The sequence below is a fragment of the Mobula birostris genome, chromosome 6 (genome assembly GCF_030028105.1).
Source record: "Mobula birostris isolate sMobBir1 chromosome 6, sMobBir1.hap1, whole genome shotgun sequence".
NCBI classification, from domain to species: Eukaryota; Metazoa; Chordata; class Chondrichthyes; order Myliobatiformes; family Myliobatidae; genus Mobula; species Mobula birostris.
In genome coordinates this window covers 166,841,455-166,858,304 of record NC_092375.1, presented here as the reverse complement: position 1 = coordinate 166,858,304, position 16,850 = coordinate 166,841,455, and the positions used below count along the sequence as shown (strand labels likewise).

At 38.7% G+C, this 16,850-nt stretch overlaps 1 protein-coding gene across 3 annotated transcripts in view; it reads left to right on the top strand.

Moving 5' to 3' along the window:
• The window catches only part of hoxd4a (homeobox D4a), a 169,375-nt gene that overhangs the window by 138,268 nt on the left and 14,257 nt on the right, over positions 1-16,850 (top strand). For all 3 annotated transcript variants that reach the window (XM_072261803.1, XM_072261804.1, XM_072261805.1), the window contains 4 exons: positions 11,161-11,237; positions 11,675-11,767; positions 11,971-12,009; positions 12,926-13,051. In XM_072261803.1, the coding sequence (XP_072117904.1) occupies positions 11,161-11,237; positions 11,675-11,767; positions 11,971-12,009; positions 12,926-13,051 (335 nt within the window). The remainder of the gene's footprint in view (positions 1-11,160; positions 11,238-11,674; positions 11,768-11,970; positions 12,010-12,925; positions 13,052-16,850) is intronic.

The following is a 16,850-nucleotide window of genomic DNA, read 5'->3' as shown; positions in this document are numbered from 1 at the left end:
TGCTGTGTTCACCAACAACTTTGATGATATGATAAATACACAGCCGATATTAAGTAGAAATAATGTATGTACAGTGTAGTTTCACTTAACAGAATCGGGAAGATTAAGCCAAAACTGATTTGTAGAGAAAAAATCGCACGTACACGCATGCGCACGTCATGTATGCGCACATTATGCATGTGCACACAGGTGCCCACGCAAGGCTTCATGGTCATGGTAGTCTTTCTTGGGGTAAACACAAGTGTCCTGTATTTGACTGCTACCTTTGTCCCTTATTTGGGAGTGAGAAAGTTGGCAACCCTACTTGAACACACCTTCCCCCCCCTCCAATCAGCTGGTCTGCAAGAATATTGTCGATATTAAACCGGTTCGTGGTGCAAAAAAGTTTGGGGACCCCTGTGCTAAATTATACTATCTATCTATTCTACGAGCTTCCTTGAACCAAGCAATTTAAGAGTGAGCTTATCTATTTGAAACAACCTGAATTAAACAACCCATTGTCTTATACTACATCTCAAGCTGTAAAGCAGGTGTAGTGACTAACATCTGCTCCTCACAGACAGAGCATCTTCAAAATATAGAGCTTGTTTGCAAACTTGTTCTATAGAAAGTTTTTTTAAATTTCAAACTGACTATTGCTTTCCATTTCCTTTTTAAGAATAGAGGGTTGACTGCAATTTATGTTCAGAAGGTTAAAAAACTGTCAGTTGGAAGTTTACTTCCAGCTGTTTCATCTTACAGGTGGCAGATGCTGCATTTGGAAAACAAGATTTATGGCAAACATAAGCCGTTAAATGAATACCTATCGCACCCTTACCCATTTCAATAAATTTTCTCTGAAGTATGGTACCCAGAATTGGACATGTTATTCCACCCTAAGACCCAAATGTTGATTTACCAATATTTCTTTATTTTTGTGTTCTTTGTCTCTAAACAATGAGATTGCAATACTTTTCAATATCTGTACCAATTTGTCCTACAATGTTCCAAAAGTTGTGCTGATGAATATTATAATCATTACTCCTATACCGCTTAAGTTGCTAGTTTTTATAGCAGCAAAATGTCAGTGTGGCTGATAAAATCACAATAAAGCAACTATGAATCTGCATATTTCATCAGCTATAAATTTAAAGATTTGCTTTATTTGTCACGTAGATTGGAGCGGAGGTCAAATATATGATCGAGGGCGTGTTTTAAGAGCCTTAGCAAGAGAGCACCAAAGAGTTTAGAAGGGGTATCACTGCTCTTGGGACATAGAAAACTGAAGGCATAATTATCACAGATGAATGGAGGAAAAAAGGTGGAACATAAGAACAAAGTTAGTAGGAGGCAGGCTACTACAGTTGTTGAACAGCTGGGGTAGGATTTTCAGACAATAAGAGATGAGGCAATTAGTAGGTTTGAAGGGGATATAAATTTTAATTTGGATGAGCTGGGCAATGGACTGCTAAAGTAAGTTAGCAATGTCAGAAGTACTGCTCAATCAGCAATACTGCTGTAAAAGAATGTTGAAGTGCCAAGCTGAGTATATTCCAACCTATTGATGTTTCATTCTGACAGGAAATACTTCTGAGGAACTTTTGTCTATTAGCATCTGCTAATGAAAATCTAGATTTTCATTGCCTCCAGCAATGTATTCTGAGTCACACAGAATGTTTTGACAGCTTTATTATGTGTGTATTCAGACTTTCATGCAAGTGTGACGTCCCTAGAAGCAGTACACAAATATGATGAGAGTGCTTCACAATGCTCATAAGTTTTCTGTGCTTGCATAAATTGTCAATCTCTTCCATAAATATTACAGTTTTTCCTATTGCCTGATTGTGTATTCATAATTGAGAGATTTGTAGTTTTGTTTCTGTTTTGAAATTGGATTTTTTTAAGTACAGAATAAATGATGGAAAATATTCAGCAACTATTTGAGCGAAGCAAATCAAAGCTGTCACCTCAAATTTCATTATTTAATTTTTTTGGCGAAAAGACCACATTCTTGCCCAAATATGTTCTTAGCAGTGAAGAAACGATTTCTGCTCTTTACCTCAAAAATAATTGCCTGGAGACTCACATAATGAAGATTTAGCCATGATAGATTAAAGGAGAAAGGTGGAAGAAAAAAATAAAGTGTCAAAATATTTCTAAGATCTGCAGCATTGATTTCTTTTCCTAAGGAACTCAAGTGCAGAAGAAATAGCTGTTTGGACCAAAATGGAGCACCTCTGTGCTCTGTTTTATATATACATTTCATGTTTTATTGAAAGTCATACAATGTTTTAGAGCTATCTGTACGTATACTATTTTTTCATAACTGATATGGGGTAAGAATAGTACTTGCTAACAAAATTACAGTCTTAAATTAGAGGTTTAAGTTTGTTTTTAATTGCTCTAATCATTAAGCATGGTAGCATAGTGGTTAGCACAATGCTTTACAGCGTTGGCTCTAAAATTGGGGTGTGATTCCTGCTGCTGTCTATAAGGAGCTTGTATGTTCTCTCCATGACTGCGTTGGTTTCTTCTGGATGCCCTGGTTTTCTCCCACATTCCAACAATGTACAGTTACAGAGTTGTGCCATGTTAGAGGAAATAGTACTTTATACTTTATCACAGTTGGAAAGAAGCTGTTCCCAAATCTGGCCGTACGAGGCTTCAAGCTCCTGAACCTTCTCCCGGAGGGAAGGGGGACGAAAAGTCTGTTGGCTGGGTGGGTCGTGTCCTTGATTATCCTGGCAGCACTCCTCCGACAGCGTGCGGTGTAACGTGAGTCCACAGACAGAAGATTGGTTTGTGTGATGTGCTGTGCCGTGTTCATGATCTTCTGTAGCTTCTTTCAGTCTTGGACAGGACAACCTCCATACCAGGTTGTGATGCACCCTAGAAGAATGCTTTCTACGGTGCATCTATAAAAATTAGTGAGGGTTTTAGGGGACAGGCCAAATTTCTCTAGTTTTCTCAGGAAGTAAAGGCGTTGGTGGGCCTTCTCAGCAGTGAACTCAGCTTGGTTGGACCAAGTCAGATCATTTGTGATATTGACCCCGAGGAACTTAAAGCTTTTGACCTGTTCCACTTGTGCACCACCGATGTAAATTGGGTCGTGCGGTCTGCTACTCCTTCTGAAGTCAACAACTAATTCCTTCGTCTTGCTGACTTTGAGGGATAGGTTATTGCCTTCACGCCATGCCACCAGGTTCTTAATTTCCTGTCTGTACTCAAACTCATCATTACCCGAGATATGGCCTACAATTGTTGTGTCATCAGCAAACTTATATATTGAGTTTGATGGAAGCTTGGCTACACAATCATGGGTGTACAGTGAGTACAGCAGGGGGCTGAGTACATAGCCTTGTGGGGCACCGGTGCTCAGAGTGATTGTAGAGGAGAGCTTGTCCCCTATTTTTACAGCCTGGGTCCTGTCTGTGAGGAGGTTGAAGATCCAGCTGCAGATCTGAGTGCTAAGGCCCAGGTTCCGGAGCTGGCGGCAGAAGCATTGGAACACATGTAGGCTGTGTAGCACAATCTTTGCTGATTTGATGTAAAACAATGCATTTCACTGTATGCTTCAATGTACATGTAACAAATAAAGCTAATCTTTAATATGGTCACGAGTTCAAAGTAAATTTATTATCAAAGTACAAATAACACCATCTACAACCTTGAGATTCATTTTCTAGCAAGCATACTCAATAAATCCATAATAGAATAACCATAATAATGTAAGACCACACTAACTGGGCATTCAACCAGTGTAAAAGACAACAAACTATGTCAATACAAAAAGAAAATAAATAATAAGTATTGAGAACTTGAGAAGAAGAGTCCTTAAATGTAAGTCCTTGGATTGTGGGAACACTTCAGTGATGGAGTAAGTGAAGTTATCCCCTTTGGTTCAAGAGCCTGATGGTTGAGGGATAATAACTGTTCCTGAACCTGGTGGTGTGAGTCCTGAGGCTGCTGGTCCTTCCTGATGGCAGCAGCGAAAAGAGAGTATGACCTAGGTGGTAGGGGTCCCTGGTGATGGATGTTGCTTTCCTGCGACAAATGTAGATGCGCTCAATGGTGGGGAGGACTTTACCCATGATGGACTAGGCCATATTCACTACTTCTTGTGGGACTTTCTGTTCAAGGGCATTGGTGTTTCAATAGCAGGCTGTCTATATACTCTTTACCACATGTATATATTTGTCAAAGTTTTAGATGATACGTCAAATCTTGGCAAACTCATAAGGAAGTAGGGTCACTGCTGTGCTTTCTTTGGAATTGCACTTAGATGCTGGGGTCAGGGTAGCTCCTCTGAAATGTTTACACTGAGGAATTTAAAGTTGCTGACCCTCTCCATATCTGATCCCCTGATGAGGACTGGTTCATGGACATCTGGTTTCCTCCTCCTGAACCCAATAATCAGTTCCTTTGTCTTGCTGACGTAGAGTTAGAATTTTTTGTTGTGGCACCACTCAGCGAGATTTTCCATCTCCCTCCTATCTGCTGATTCATCACCACTTGTGATTCAGCCCGTGACAGTGGTGTCGTCGGCAATCATGAATCTGGCAAAGGAACTATGCTGATCCACACTGACATAAGTGTAAAGTGAGTAAAGCAGGAGGCTACACACACACAGCTTTGTGGGGCACCTGTGCTGATGGAATTTGTGGATGAGATGTTGCCAATCTAAACTAATGGGGTCTGCAAGTGAGGAAATCGAGAATCCAATTGCATAAGGAGGTATTGAGACCAAGGTCTTGAAGTTTATTGATTAGGTTTGAGGGGATGATGGTATTGAGTGTTGAGCTGCAGTTGATAAAGAGCATTCTGATGTACGTATTTTGCTGTCCAGATGTTTCAGGGTTGAGTGAAGAGGCAATGAGATGGCATCTGCTGTAAACTTTTTGCATAAACCTTTTGCTTAAACCTTTTAAATGTAGCATCTCCAAGTTTGCGGATGACAGGAAGCTGGGTGGCAGTGTTAGCTGTGAGGAGGATGCTAAGAGGATGCAGAGTGACTTGGATAGGTTGGGTGAGTGGGCAAATTCATGGCAGATGCAATTTAATGTGGATAAATGTGAAGTTATCCACTTTGGTGGCAAAAATAGGAAAACAGATTATTATCTGAATGGTGGCCGATTAGGAAAAGGGGAGGTGCAACGAGACCTGGGTGTCATTATACACCAGTCATTGAAAGTGGGCATGCAGGTACAGCAGGCGGTGAAAAAGGCGAATGGTATGCTGGCATTTATAGCGAGAGGATTCGAGTACAAGAGCAGGGAGGTACTACTGCAGTTGTACAAGGCCTTGGTGAGACCACACCTGGAGTATTGTGTGCAGTTTTGGTCCCCTAATCTGAGGAAAGACATCCTTGCCATAGAGGGAGTACAAAGAAGGTTCACCAGATTGATTCCTGGGATGGCAGGACTTTCATATGAAGAAAGACTGGATGAACTAGGCTTGTACTCGTTGGAATTTAGAAGATTGAGGGGGGGATCTGATTGAAACGTATAAAATCCTAAAGGGATTGGACAGGCTAGATGCAGGAAGATTGTTCCCGAAGTTGGGGAAGTCCAGAGCGAGGGGTCACAGTTTGAGGATAAGGGGGAAGCCTTTTAGGACTGAGATTAGGAAAAACTTCTTCACACAGAGAGTGGTGAATCTGTGGAATTCTCTGTCACAGGAAACAGTTGAGGCCAGTTCACTGGCTATATTTAAGAGGGAGTTAGATATGGCCCTTGTGGCTAGGGGGATCAGGGGGTATGGAGGGAAGGCTGGTGCAGGGTTCTGAGTTGGATGATCAGCCATGATCATAATAAGTGGCGGTGCAGGCTCGAAGGGCCGAATGGCCTACTCCTGCACCTATTTTCTATGTTTCTATGCATCGCGAGGCAAATTGGAGCAGATCCAAGTCACTTCTTACACCGTACTTACACATCTGGAGAAGACAAATGCTTACGTGAGAATGCTGTTCTTGGACTACAGCATTGAACACCATAATTCCCTCCAGGTGCAACAAGAAGCTCAGAGACTCAGCCTTCACCCTGCCTTGTGTAGCTGGATCCTGGACTTCCTGTCAGATTGCTGGCAGGTGGCAAGAGTGGGCTCCCTCACCTCTACCCCTCTGACCTTCAACACAGGTGCCCCTCAGAGCTGTGTACTAAGCCCCTCCTTTATTCTCTGTACCCATGACTCCGTCGCCACCCATAGCTCCAATCTGCTAATTAAATTTGCTGACGACGCTACATTGATTTGGCCTAATTTCAAATAATAATGAGGCAGCCTACTGAGAAGAAGTCCCCACCCTGATCCAGTGGTGTCAAGAAAACAACCTGTCCCTCAATGTCGCAAAACAAAGGAGCTGGTTGTGGACTAGAGGAGCAATGGAGACAAGCTAGCCCCTATTGACATGAATGGATCTGGGGTCGAGAGGGTGAACAGCTATAAGTTCCTCGGCATAAACATCACCGAAGATCTCACCTGGTCTATACATACCAGCTGTGTGGTGAAAAAGGCACAACAGTGCCTCTTTCACCTCAGATGGTGGAAGGAGTTGTTATGGGCCCTGAAATCCTAAGAACTTTCTACAGGGGCACAGTTGAGAGTATCCTGACTGGCTGCTTCACTGCCTGGTATGGGTGGGACTCTGCAGAGAGTGTGCGGACAGCCCAGCGCATCTTCCCACTATTCAGGACATTTACAAGGACAGGTGTGTAAAAAGGGCCCGAAGGATCAATGGGGACCCAAATCACCTCAACCACAAACTGTTCCAGCTGCTACCATCCTGGAAATGGTACCGCAGCGTAAAAACCAGGACCAGCAAGCTCCGGGACAACTTCTTCCACCAGCCCATCAGATTGCTTAACTCATGATGACCCAGCTGTATTTCTATGTTATATTGACTATCCTGTTGTACATACTATTTATTATAAATCACACATTGCACATTTAATCGGAGATGTAACGTGAAGATTTTTACTCCTCATGTATATGAAGGATGTAAGTAATAAAGTCAATTCAATTCTCAGGCAGGATATGATGTGTTTCACCATGAACTTCTCAAAACACCTCATCACTGTGGATATAAGTATGTGCTACTAGATGATAGTTATTGAGGCAAATTACCATGTTCTTCTCAGGCACCAATTAAGTGAAGCCTGCTTGAAGCAGGTGGGTACCTCAGATTGCCGAAGAGAGAGGTTAAAGTTCTCAGTGAAAACTCCAGCCAGTTGATCAGCACAGGTCTTTAGTGCTTGGCCAGGTACCCTGTCTGGGCCGGATGTTTTTCATAGTTTTGCCCTCCTGAAGAATGTTGGCACATCAGCTTCAGAGACTGAAATCACAGGATCATCGGGGGCTGTGGGAGTTTGTGATGGTTCCTCCATATTTTGACAGTCAAAGTGAGTATAGAAGGCATTGAGGACAACTATCAAGCATCCTTCATTGATTCAAGTTTAGCCTAGGATTGCCACTTTGCCTGTGAGATAGCTTTCCAGACATCATACCTGAACCTCTTGTAACTTTCTTGGTCACCTGACTTGATTGCCTCTGATTTAGCCCTCAGCCAATTGAGGATCTTATGGTTCATTCAGGGCTTCTTGTTGGGGAAGACTGTGAGTGAATTTGTGGGGGCACACTCGTCTACTACTATTTTTTACAAGGTTGGTGACAACCATGGTGTATTCTTTCAGATCCACAGATGTCCTTGAATATGGCCCTGTCTACCGACTTGAAGCACTCTTCTGCCTTTCATGACCACCTCTTTGTTGTCCTAATTTCTGGAGCCTTGCTCTTTAACTTCTACCTATTTGCAGGTAGGAGAACAACAGCCAAGTGATCAGATTTCCTGAAATGTGGTCTGGGCATGTAACGTAGTCATTCTGCAAGAAATCTCTTAAATTGAGTGGGCTTCAGCCCTATCCTCAAGCAACTTTCAAATTGCAATTCCTGAGTACTGGTAAAGGACACTTGAAGATACTAGTTTAATCTTCATACCGGTTATCTATTTTCAAGAAATGACAGTTTAAGTCTTCTCTTTGTGCAATAGGTTATCCCACTGATAAGCAACTTGCACAATCTTTTAATGTCCAAGTCATAAAGATGTTGAAAGTGGACATAATTGCAGCAAAATTGTAAACTCTGTTGACTTTAATGAAGCGTCAATAAATGCCATATATATTATTGGCAAAAATAATGCAGGTCAAACTATCTAAATAATATATGATACATCACAATTAACAGTATGCTATCATTATTATATGCCCTTTTCAAGGGTCCATTCCATTATGGTGCCTGAAGTACACAAGACCTTTGGAAAATGAGCCTTGAATTTAGGGGCTTATTATTCCTTTCCTCACATTCCTCTGGATCTTAAGATGTATTCCATTAGTCATTGGTACATTGTGTTCCTTTACTTTTATTAAGTTATCTGAAATAAATTGGTTTAGTCATCATAACTTTCTGAACCACTCAGCAATTCACCTTCCCTTTAATCTCCTTGGTAAGAGACCAATGCAAAGTACTTACTAAATACATGCACCCGTGTTTGATAATCATGTATTTGGGGTATCCTTTTCACTTCAGAATAATAACTTACTATTGCAGACATTGTTATCTTGTCCTTGGGTATTGAAATGTGTTTGAATTTTTTTCCTCAGCATAATATAGTTTAAATATCTCAATGCCAAAAGCCTCCACAGACTGTTTATTCTTTAGGATCTCACCCTAATAGTCATGACTTAAAGGGATCAAAAGTATTTTCCACTTATATTTGCTGTTCAAAGCCTTGTTGTGTTTAACTTTGTTAGAAATTGGACATAGTTTTATGGTTCTTAATTATTTTGCATGTCTGTTCTAGTAATGAAATTACTGATTTATGGGGTGAATCTGGCATGTGTCAGGTACAGGGAAGCCTACAATAGCAATCACAACTTTATTTTTTTGAGCATCATGTATAGACTATGGCTTTAAAACGTTGATACATTGAAAACATTAATTTTTGTTAAGGTATCCTGAAGGAAAGGATTGAATTTTTGCTGAAAACAAAATTTACTTGGTTTAATAAATTTGCTTATTGTTGTTGAATATACCAAGGTAGAGTGGATAACACTGTTTTGCATGCAATCCATAAGGATCATTCCATCATATCAATATATTGAGGTAGTTCAAGGAAAAAGCAATAACCGGAATCTGGTTTATCATCACTCTCTTGTATGACGTGAAACTTATTGCTTTTCAGCCACAGTAAACTACAAACACACAAAATTACTGTAAATTACAAAAATAAATAGTGCAAACCAAAAGGAATAACAGAGTAGTATTCATGGACCATTCAGAAATCTGATCACGGAGGGGGAGTACCTGTTTCTGAGTTATAGAGGGTGGGTCTTCAGGTTAATCTCCTCAGTGGTTGTAACAGTAGTTTTACAGGTGCCATGCAGGCAGACCGGAAGGTGCAAGGAGGTAGATTATGAGATTAAGAGTCAACCTTGTCACACAAGGGCACTGTTCAATAGTCTTTTAACTGTTCTTCAGCCTGGTGGTAAGTGTTTGCAGGCCTTTACTTCATTTCACCAGTGGAAATGAGTGCGGTCTTTGATTATGTTGGTTGCTTTTCTGAGGCAGCAAGGGGAGGGTTGGCTAATTTCTGTGATGTACTGAGCTGTCTCCACAACCCAGTGTAGTTTCTTGTGGCCTCAGGCAGAGCAGTTGCTATACAAAGCAATGGTGCATCAAATGAAATTGGTGAAGGTCACCAGGAGCATGCCAAGTAATTTTTATCCTGAGCAAGTAGAGGTGCTGGCAAGCTTTCTTGGCCATGTTGTCTATGTAGCTATTCAAGATGTTCACTCCTAGGAACTTGGCACCATTGAGGTAAACACAAGCAAGTGCTCTGCTCCTTTTCTTGATGGGTGCAACCAGCTCTTTAGTTTTGCTAACATTGAGAGGAAGTTTGTTGTCATGTCACCATGCCGCTAGATGCTCTGTGTCCTTCCTGTAGCCCCTTTCATTTCTATATGAGATTTGGCCCACTACAGTAGTAGCATCTGAAAACTTGTACGTGGAGTTGGATTAAAATCCGGCCACACAGTTGTGAGTGTACAGGAAGTATAACGGGGCTGAGGTCACAACCTCGTCGGGCACTAATGTTGAGGGTAATTGTGGTGGAGGTGTCGCTGCCTTTTCTTACTGATTGTGGTCTGTTGGTTAGGAAGTCAAGGATCCAGTTGCAAAGGGAGGTGTTGAGTCCTGGACTAAGAAGTCTTAAGATGAGTTTGTTTGGAATTATGGTGCTAAGGATAGAGCTGTTGGTCAATAAATAGCAGTCTGATACAGATGTCTTTTTGATCAAGATGCTCCAGTGATGAGTGTAAAGCCAGAGAGATGATGTCCACTGTAGACCTGTTTCAATGTAGGCTTGTTTCAGTCAGTAGAGGTTGCCCAGAGGCTGGAGTTGTGTGCTGTGACCAGCCTCTTGAAGATGTAAATTATTATGGTACCAGTGACCTTGATAATATGTTTTAAGTTTTGTTTATTGTTGTATTATTTGTGTATGATCATTTTTTAAGCTCTTGAGGTTTCTAGCCAGCTCTGAATTTTGTAAATAGGAACAGATGCAATAATGTCTTCTGAGCATATTTTTAGAATCTTAATAGCACAAACACCACCATTTCTTTGTTATTGTGTTAATATTGCTAATGTTTAATTGAAAATAAAGTATGTGGACGACTCCTAACAATAATAGTAAATATTTAAACATATGAATGTGATTGTAAACTTTATAAAATTACGATGTGGAACTTATAGATACATGCTAAATGGGAAAAAAAAATAAAGCGTTTCTAACGAATCTGTAATCTCCCACTAGAACTTGCATTAGCTCAGTTACTAGCAGAAGGATACCGACACAGAAAGGACAATGTTTCTTGTTATTAGAATTGTTTGAGTGATCTTGACTGGATACTTTCAAAAGCATTACATAAAGCACATGTTAAATATAGCATAATTTCTGTAGCATTTTCAGAAACTGTCATGTATATTCAAGTTAAGTCTGCTTGATTACTTTCATTCTTACAGTGTAATTCTGGCTCTTTGAATTAGTTTATTATCATTATTCATGAAAAACATATGCATTTCCATTTATAAAATTGATGTAATAATCCATGTGATTTTGTTTTTTATTATTAGGCAAAGCACCTTTTATTCATGTGGGTAATCATGTTGTCTCAGAACTTGGCCCTATTGTGCAATTTGCAAAAGCCAAGGTAAGAAAACTTCCAGCTGTTAGTATACCTGTTAACTGCAAAGCATGTATTGTTTCAGATATCTGTAGAGTTATGATTCGATAGAATGCTTACATTTATTATAATATTAAGTGTTTCATATTTGTCGTTCTTCAAAATTATGTGCTTTTATGAAACTATGCTATAAAAGTTTCAAATTAATTGGAAACTTGCCATTTTAATTTGCCATGTTTATACTCTTTTTAGTTTAATAATGGTGTTATGTATTCAAGGAATAGTTTTGTGAACAGAAGGTTTTTGTTGTGCCTTTTTATGGTATCTAGCACAATTTACAGGTGTTGAAACTGCTTTGACTTATATAAAGTTGGTAATAAGAGCATTTAAAAGATGATCAATTATGACTTAATTGTGAATTGACTTGCTGTAAGCACTTACATCTGCATACCATATCTCCTTAGGGTCATTCACTCACTGATGGACTGGATGAAATTCAGAAGGCTGAGATGAAAGCTTACACAGAACTGGTGAATAATATGCTGTTGACAGCAGAGGTATGTCAGATCAAAGGATTATTATATTGCTTTGCATTGCTTAGAATTGTAAAGGAATGACAAACAGCCCTGTTGGTCTTGCCTATTTTTTGTGATTAACGATTGCATCTAAAACTGTCATGTTGTATATATATTTATATGTCAATTTGCAGTCATGTGTGATTAATTTTTGACTGAATTTGAAAATATGTTTTGTCCAATAGCTTTACATACAATGGTGTGATGACAGCACTTCAGCGCAGGTGAGAAATTCCTCAGCATTTGTAATTATTAAAAAAATGAGATGAGCCGTTAATTTGCAAGTGCAGCATTTTTGATGGCTTAGTTCATCCAACAGTCATCCCAACAAATTCTATTTCCATTGTAAAAGCAGCCTTTGACACAAGTGCAGGGCACCTACATTTTATGGCTGTTTGGATAACAGAAATTCACCCGACAGAATTTGAAGATAGCAACCCAGAAATTTGAGAAATAGAATAAAATTTGCTCTTACAGAATTTATGTTGGGGGAGTACAGTAAATAAATATAACTTTTAAAACTTTCTTTCTTCGTTCTGTATGCACAGATGACATGGTTTGTGTTATTGAAAATTGCCATATAGACCATTTTCTAGGATTGCAACTCCTGATAATGCAGAGGTTACCTATATTTTAATGGAGAATAATTTATTCAGTATTCAGAATACTACTGAATGCATTTTGTGGAGATCAAGGGAGTGAGATTGCAGCATATCATTAATCTTCTATAAACCTAACTTCAGAAAGTAACCACTATGCCATCTCAAGAAATTTATAGTTAACTAAGTTAAGCTAGAAACTTGAATTTTATTCCTGAGATTCATATTCCATGTTTCTTCATATAACATGCTTGTATTAATATCAGTCATAGGCTTTAAGGTTGTCAGGTAAGTGGGAATATAAAATTTATGGTAATAAAAATGACAGCAAAGTAAAGATTATGATATAATTTTGCTGAGAGGATCAGTAAGCCAAGAATGCTCATGTTAATTAAGCATGCTGTATTATAATATTTTAAAATCTTCCCAATTGTTGTTAATTGTACTGTTGCTTTTAAATAAAATGCTAACTGCAGTTTTATGAATCATGAGTATTTACAAGTTTAAAAAAATAATGATCTGAACCTTTTGATCTTTTAAGATAACTCGTTCTAGATACGGGTCACCTTATCCTTGGCCTCTAAATCATATTCTGGCCTATCAGAAGCAATGGGAAGTAAGGCGCAAGATGAAAGCAATTGGATGGGCTGGGAAAACTTTTAAACAGGTTAGTCATGATGCAAATGTGTATTGTATTGCATTTTTAAATGTTGATTTGCAAAGAACAGAAATATATATTTGAAAATATGCATTTCTGTTTAACATTGCTGAATAAAAGTACTTTTAATTTATATTCTACAGTTCCTTTTCCAATCTCCATTTATGTTTAATCATCTTAAAACTTACCTTTTTGACCTAGTGTCTAGTTACCCTCCTGAATACCTCTTTGCCTAGTGCCTATTTTTGAATGATTTATGTATAATATTCCGTATAAATAAAAATATAGCTGCCTTCAATATAATTTCAAAACATTTTAACACCAGTGAATATAAAAATGAAAATACTAGAGTAAGTTATGTTGGTCACTTACAACTCCAAACTCTACAATTGACTAAGGTAAACTTGCTTCTGTATTTACAAATACACAACAGAATCAAAAATTCTGATTTTACACTTAGCATTATATTGGTGCAGTTAGTCATATAACATAAATATATTTTTAGCAAATTTGCCATTGCAATTTTAAATTCCCTCATGCTTTTGACTTTATAAAGTGTACGGTTATAAACTGGTCTTGCACTTTGATTAAACACTATAGCCTGTGGCCCTGGCTGCTAATCTACTGTGAAACTGTTTATTGCCTTCCACACTTCTGACAATTTATTACTTAACTGTGTAATATGATCTGCACAATATTAGTCATCACTTTATGGTTTCAGTGTGCCATCCTTTAACCTGTGATCTACAGACTCAGAAATTTTCTTCAGCATTTCTATAGTTTGTTATTGTTTCCCAATAATACAGGGCATGCAGGTGTTTCTCTTGATCTTCCAGGTCTAATTGTAGCCAGTTCAATGGCATTTATAGAGTATGCCTGTCACCCTTTATTTAAAAATACATAGTACTGTATCCTTCACTACTTTATGTACTAGGGTTATGCTGAATTACATTTCCTCTGGGGCATTTCTTATTCCTCAGTTGCTCATTAACCTTAACTATAATTGTCTGTCAAATTAGTGTCATCTGTAAATAAACAATGTAATTATCTACGAATACAGTCAGAAGCTTCAGAAGTTGGGGTGAATCGTGGTATGGTGGGCAGCAGTGACAGTCACAAATTAGAGGATGTTATGTTGAGAGATTATAGTGTATCACTTGGGTTGTACCCAAAATACTATGTTTACTTTTGGTCGCTACGGTACAGAAAGAAAACTAAAACCCTGAAATTAAAACCATGGGCATGGCTTCTGTAAGAAAATTGAATGTTTAGGGAACAACTTGGAGACATAATTGGTTGTTGAGATTTCCTTCAAAATTATGCAGAAACAGTCGTGTTGAGATATGTAAAGTAATAAATAATGCATGGGTAAATATCTAAATCAGTTCAATGTAAATTGAAATAATAGAGCAACATAACAATACACAGTACTTTAAAACAGCTCTTAAGTCTCAGTGTGAGCCGTGGATTATTACAGAAGGCTGAAAATTCTGTTCTCATTACAGACTTGAGTACATAAGCTAACAAATTGTGCATTAATGGAAGAATGTTGCACTGTCAGAGGAACCAGTTTTCAGTCATGGCATTATATTATTGCACCAAGACCCTGTTAGTAGAACGTAAAAAGTACCATATTTCAGATGGAATATAGAGTAGTGACCTGGGCTAGATCTGTCAACATCAATGAAATTCATTATATGCTTTTTAAATCATTGTTATTTGTGAGATTTTTTTTTTCTCATATTTATCAGATGCATTTTCTATTTTCCTGTAGTGACTCTGCTCTAATAGTATTTTAGGGTATCCTAACGTTGTGAGTCTTACTTATGCAAACGAATGTCCTTCCCAGTAAATGTTGTGGGGGTTCTTTATAGTAAATCCTTTAAATTACAGATTGGTCAAGGTACAGAAAAGAACTTGGAGGGAGGGGGGAATCATTTAGAAAATAACCTTCCATGATGTAGCGATGGAACTTTCAGTGACGTTATGGTGCTTCTTCACTTGTAATTTTTTGACGTACAGAAGGACTTGTTACAGAAAGTGGGTGACACCATAATGCAACTAGTAGGACTGGTGCCTCTGGATACCAAAGTTCAATCAGAATCAGGGTTACTGATATATGTCATGTAATTAGTTGTTTGGTGGTAGCAAGACAGTGCAAGGTTTAAAAATTACTATGTCACATTAATAATAAATAAGTAGTGTGAAAAAGGAACAATGAAGTAGTGCCATGGACTGTTCAGAAATGTGATGGCAGTGGGAAAGAAACTGTTCCTGAAACATTGAATATGGGTCTTCAACCTCCTGTACCTCATGCAATGAGAATAGTGTATGTCTCATGCAATGAGGGTCCTTAATAACAGATGACACTCTCCTGAGGCACCAACTTCACTGAACAACAATTTTTTTGAAAGTGTTGTGTTCTCAGAATTTTATTTTTGTTTATGATACACTGCTTGAAGTGGAACACAAATATAATTTCAGACTACTTGTATCATGTAGGAATTTGGAGAAACAAGAAATTAACTTTTATTAAATATAATGCATTTCATTGCATAACAGTATTGTCACTTTGTAATAGTTCAACTAAGCTAAGAATATTTTGATGATTTTCGTTTGTGCTCAGTGTGTGAGACTTTGTGCTTAAGTGTCTAACAATAATCAGCCAGCTTTGATGGATTCCAGTTGCCCTGATACCATTTCTGCATGACTGCAATGTCTTGGTGAAACCTTTCACCATGCTCGTTACTGACAGCACTAAGATTTGCAGGGAAGAAGTCCAAATGGGAATGCAGAAAATGAATATTTAGTGATATATTGCATTTAATGTTTTTGTGTGCTTGAAGCATGTTGTCAACCAGCTGCACATATGTTGGTGCTCTGTAGTGGCCAAGAAAATTTTCAACAGCATCCTTGAATGCCTTCCATGTGATTTTCTCTGGTCCCACTAGAAGTTCTTGGAATTGCCTGTCATGGATGACCTGTTTGATTTGTGGACTGACAAAAATGCCTTCCTTAATCTTGGCCTCAGTTATTCCAGGAAACATCTGTCTCAAAGACCAAAATGGAAACTTATAGCTTTTCTAAACCCTTTCCTGCCATGCAGCAGTCACCATGCCTGGACAAGATAGAAAACTTTTCTGTGTATGTTGTGGGCAACACTTGAATTGACTTGAATTTCATGGTGATTTTCATGATCAGCAGCCCAAAATCTATACGATATACCTAAAAGTATTCAGGAAGCATATCTTTGTTGTCTAATGCTTTTGAAGATGTCCCTGATGGTGGAGAGGCTTGTGCCTGTGATGCAGCTGGCTGAGTCTACAATCCTCTGTAGCCTCTTTTGATCTTGTGCATTGGAGGCTCCATACCAAGCAGTGATGCACCCAGTCAGAATGCTCTCTATTGTATATCTGTACAAATTTGCTAGAGTATTTATTGACATATCAAATCCCCTCAAACTCCTAATGAGAGTAACTGCTGGCTTATCCTCTTTCTAAATGCATCAATATATTGGGCCCAGGATAGATCCTCTGCGATGTTGATGCCCAGGAACTTGAAGCTGCTCACCCTTTCCATTGTTGACCCCTCAATGGTGTGTGTTTACCTGACTTCCACTTCTTAAAGTTCACAGTTAATTCCTAGGTCTTGTTGCCATTTGGTAAAAAAAAAACAAGGAAGTCAAAGAAAGTGTATTGTCACTTCTTGTGTTGCTGCACATTTGGATTGCTGTACCAGACCATGATGTAACCAACCAGGATACATTCAACAGTACGTCTGTACAAGTCTATTAGAGTATTTGGTGACA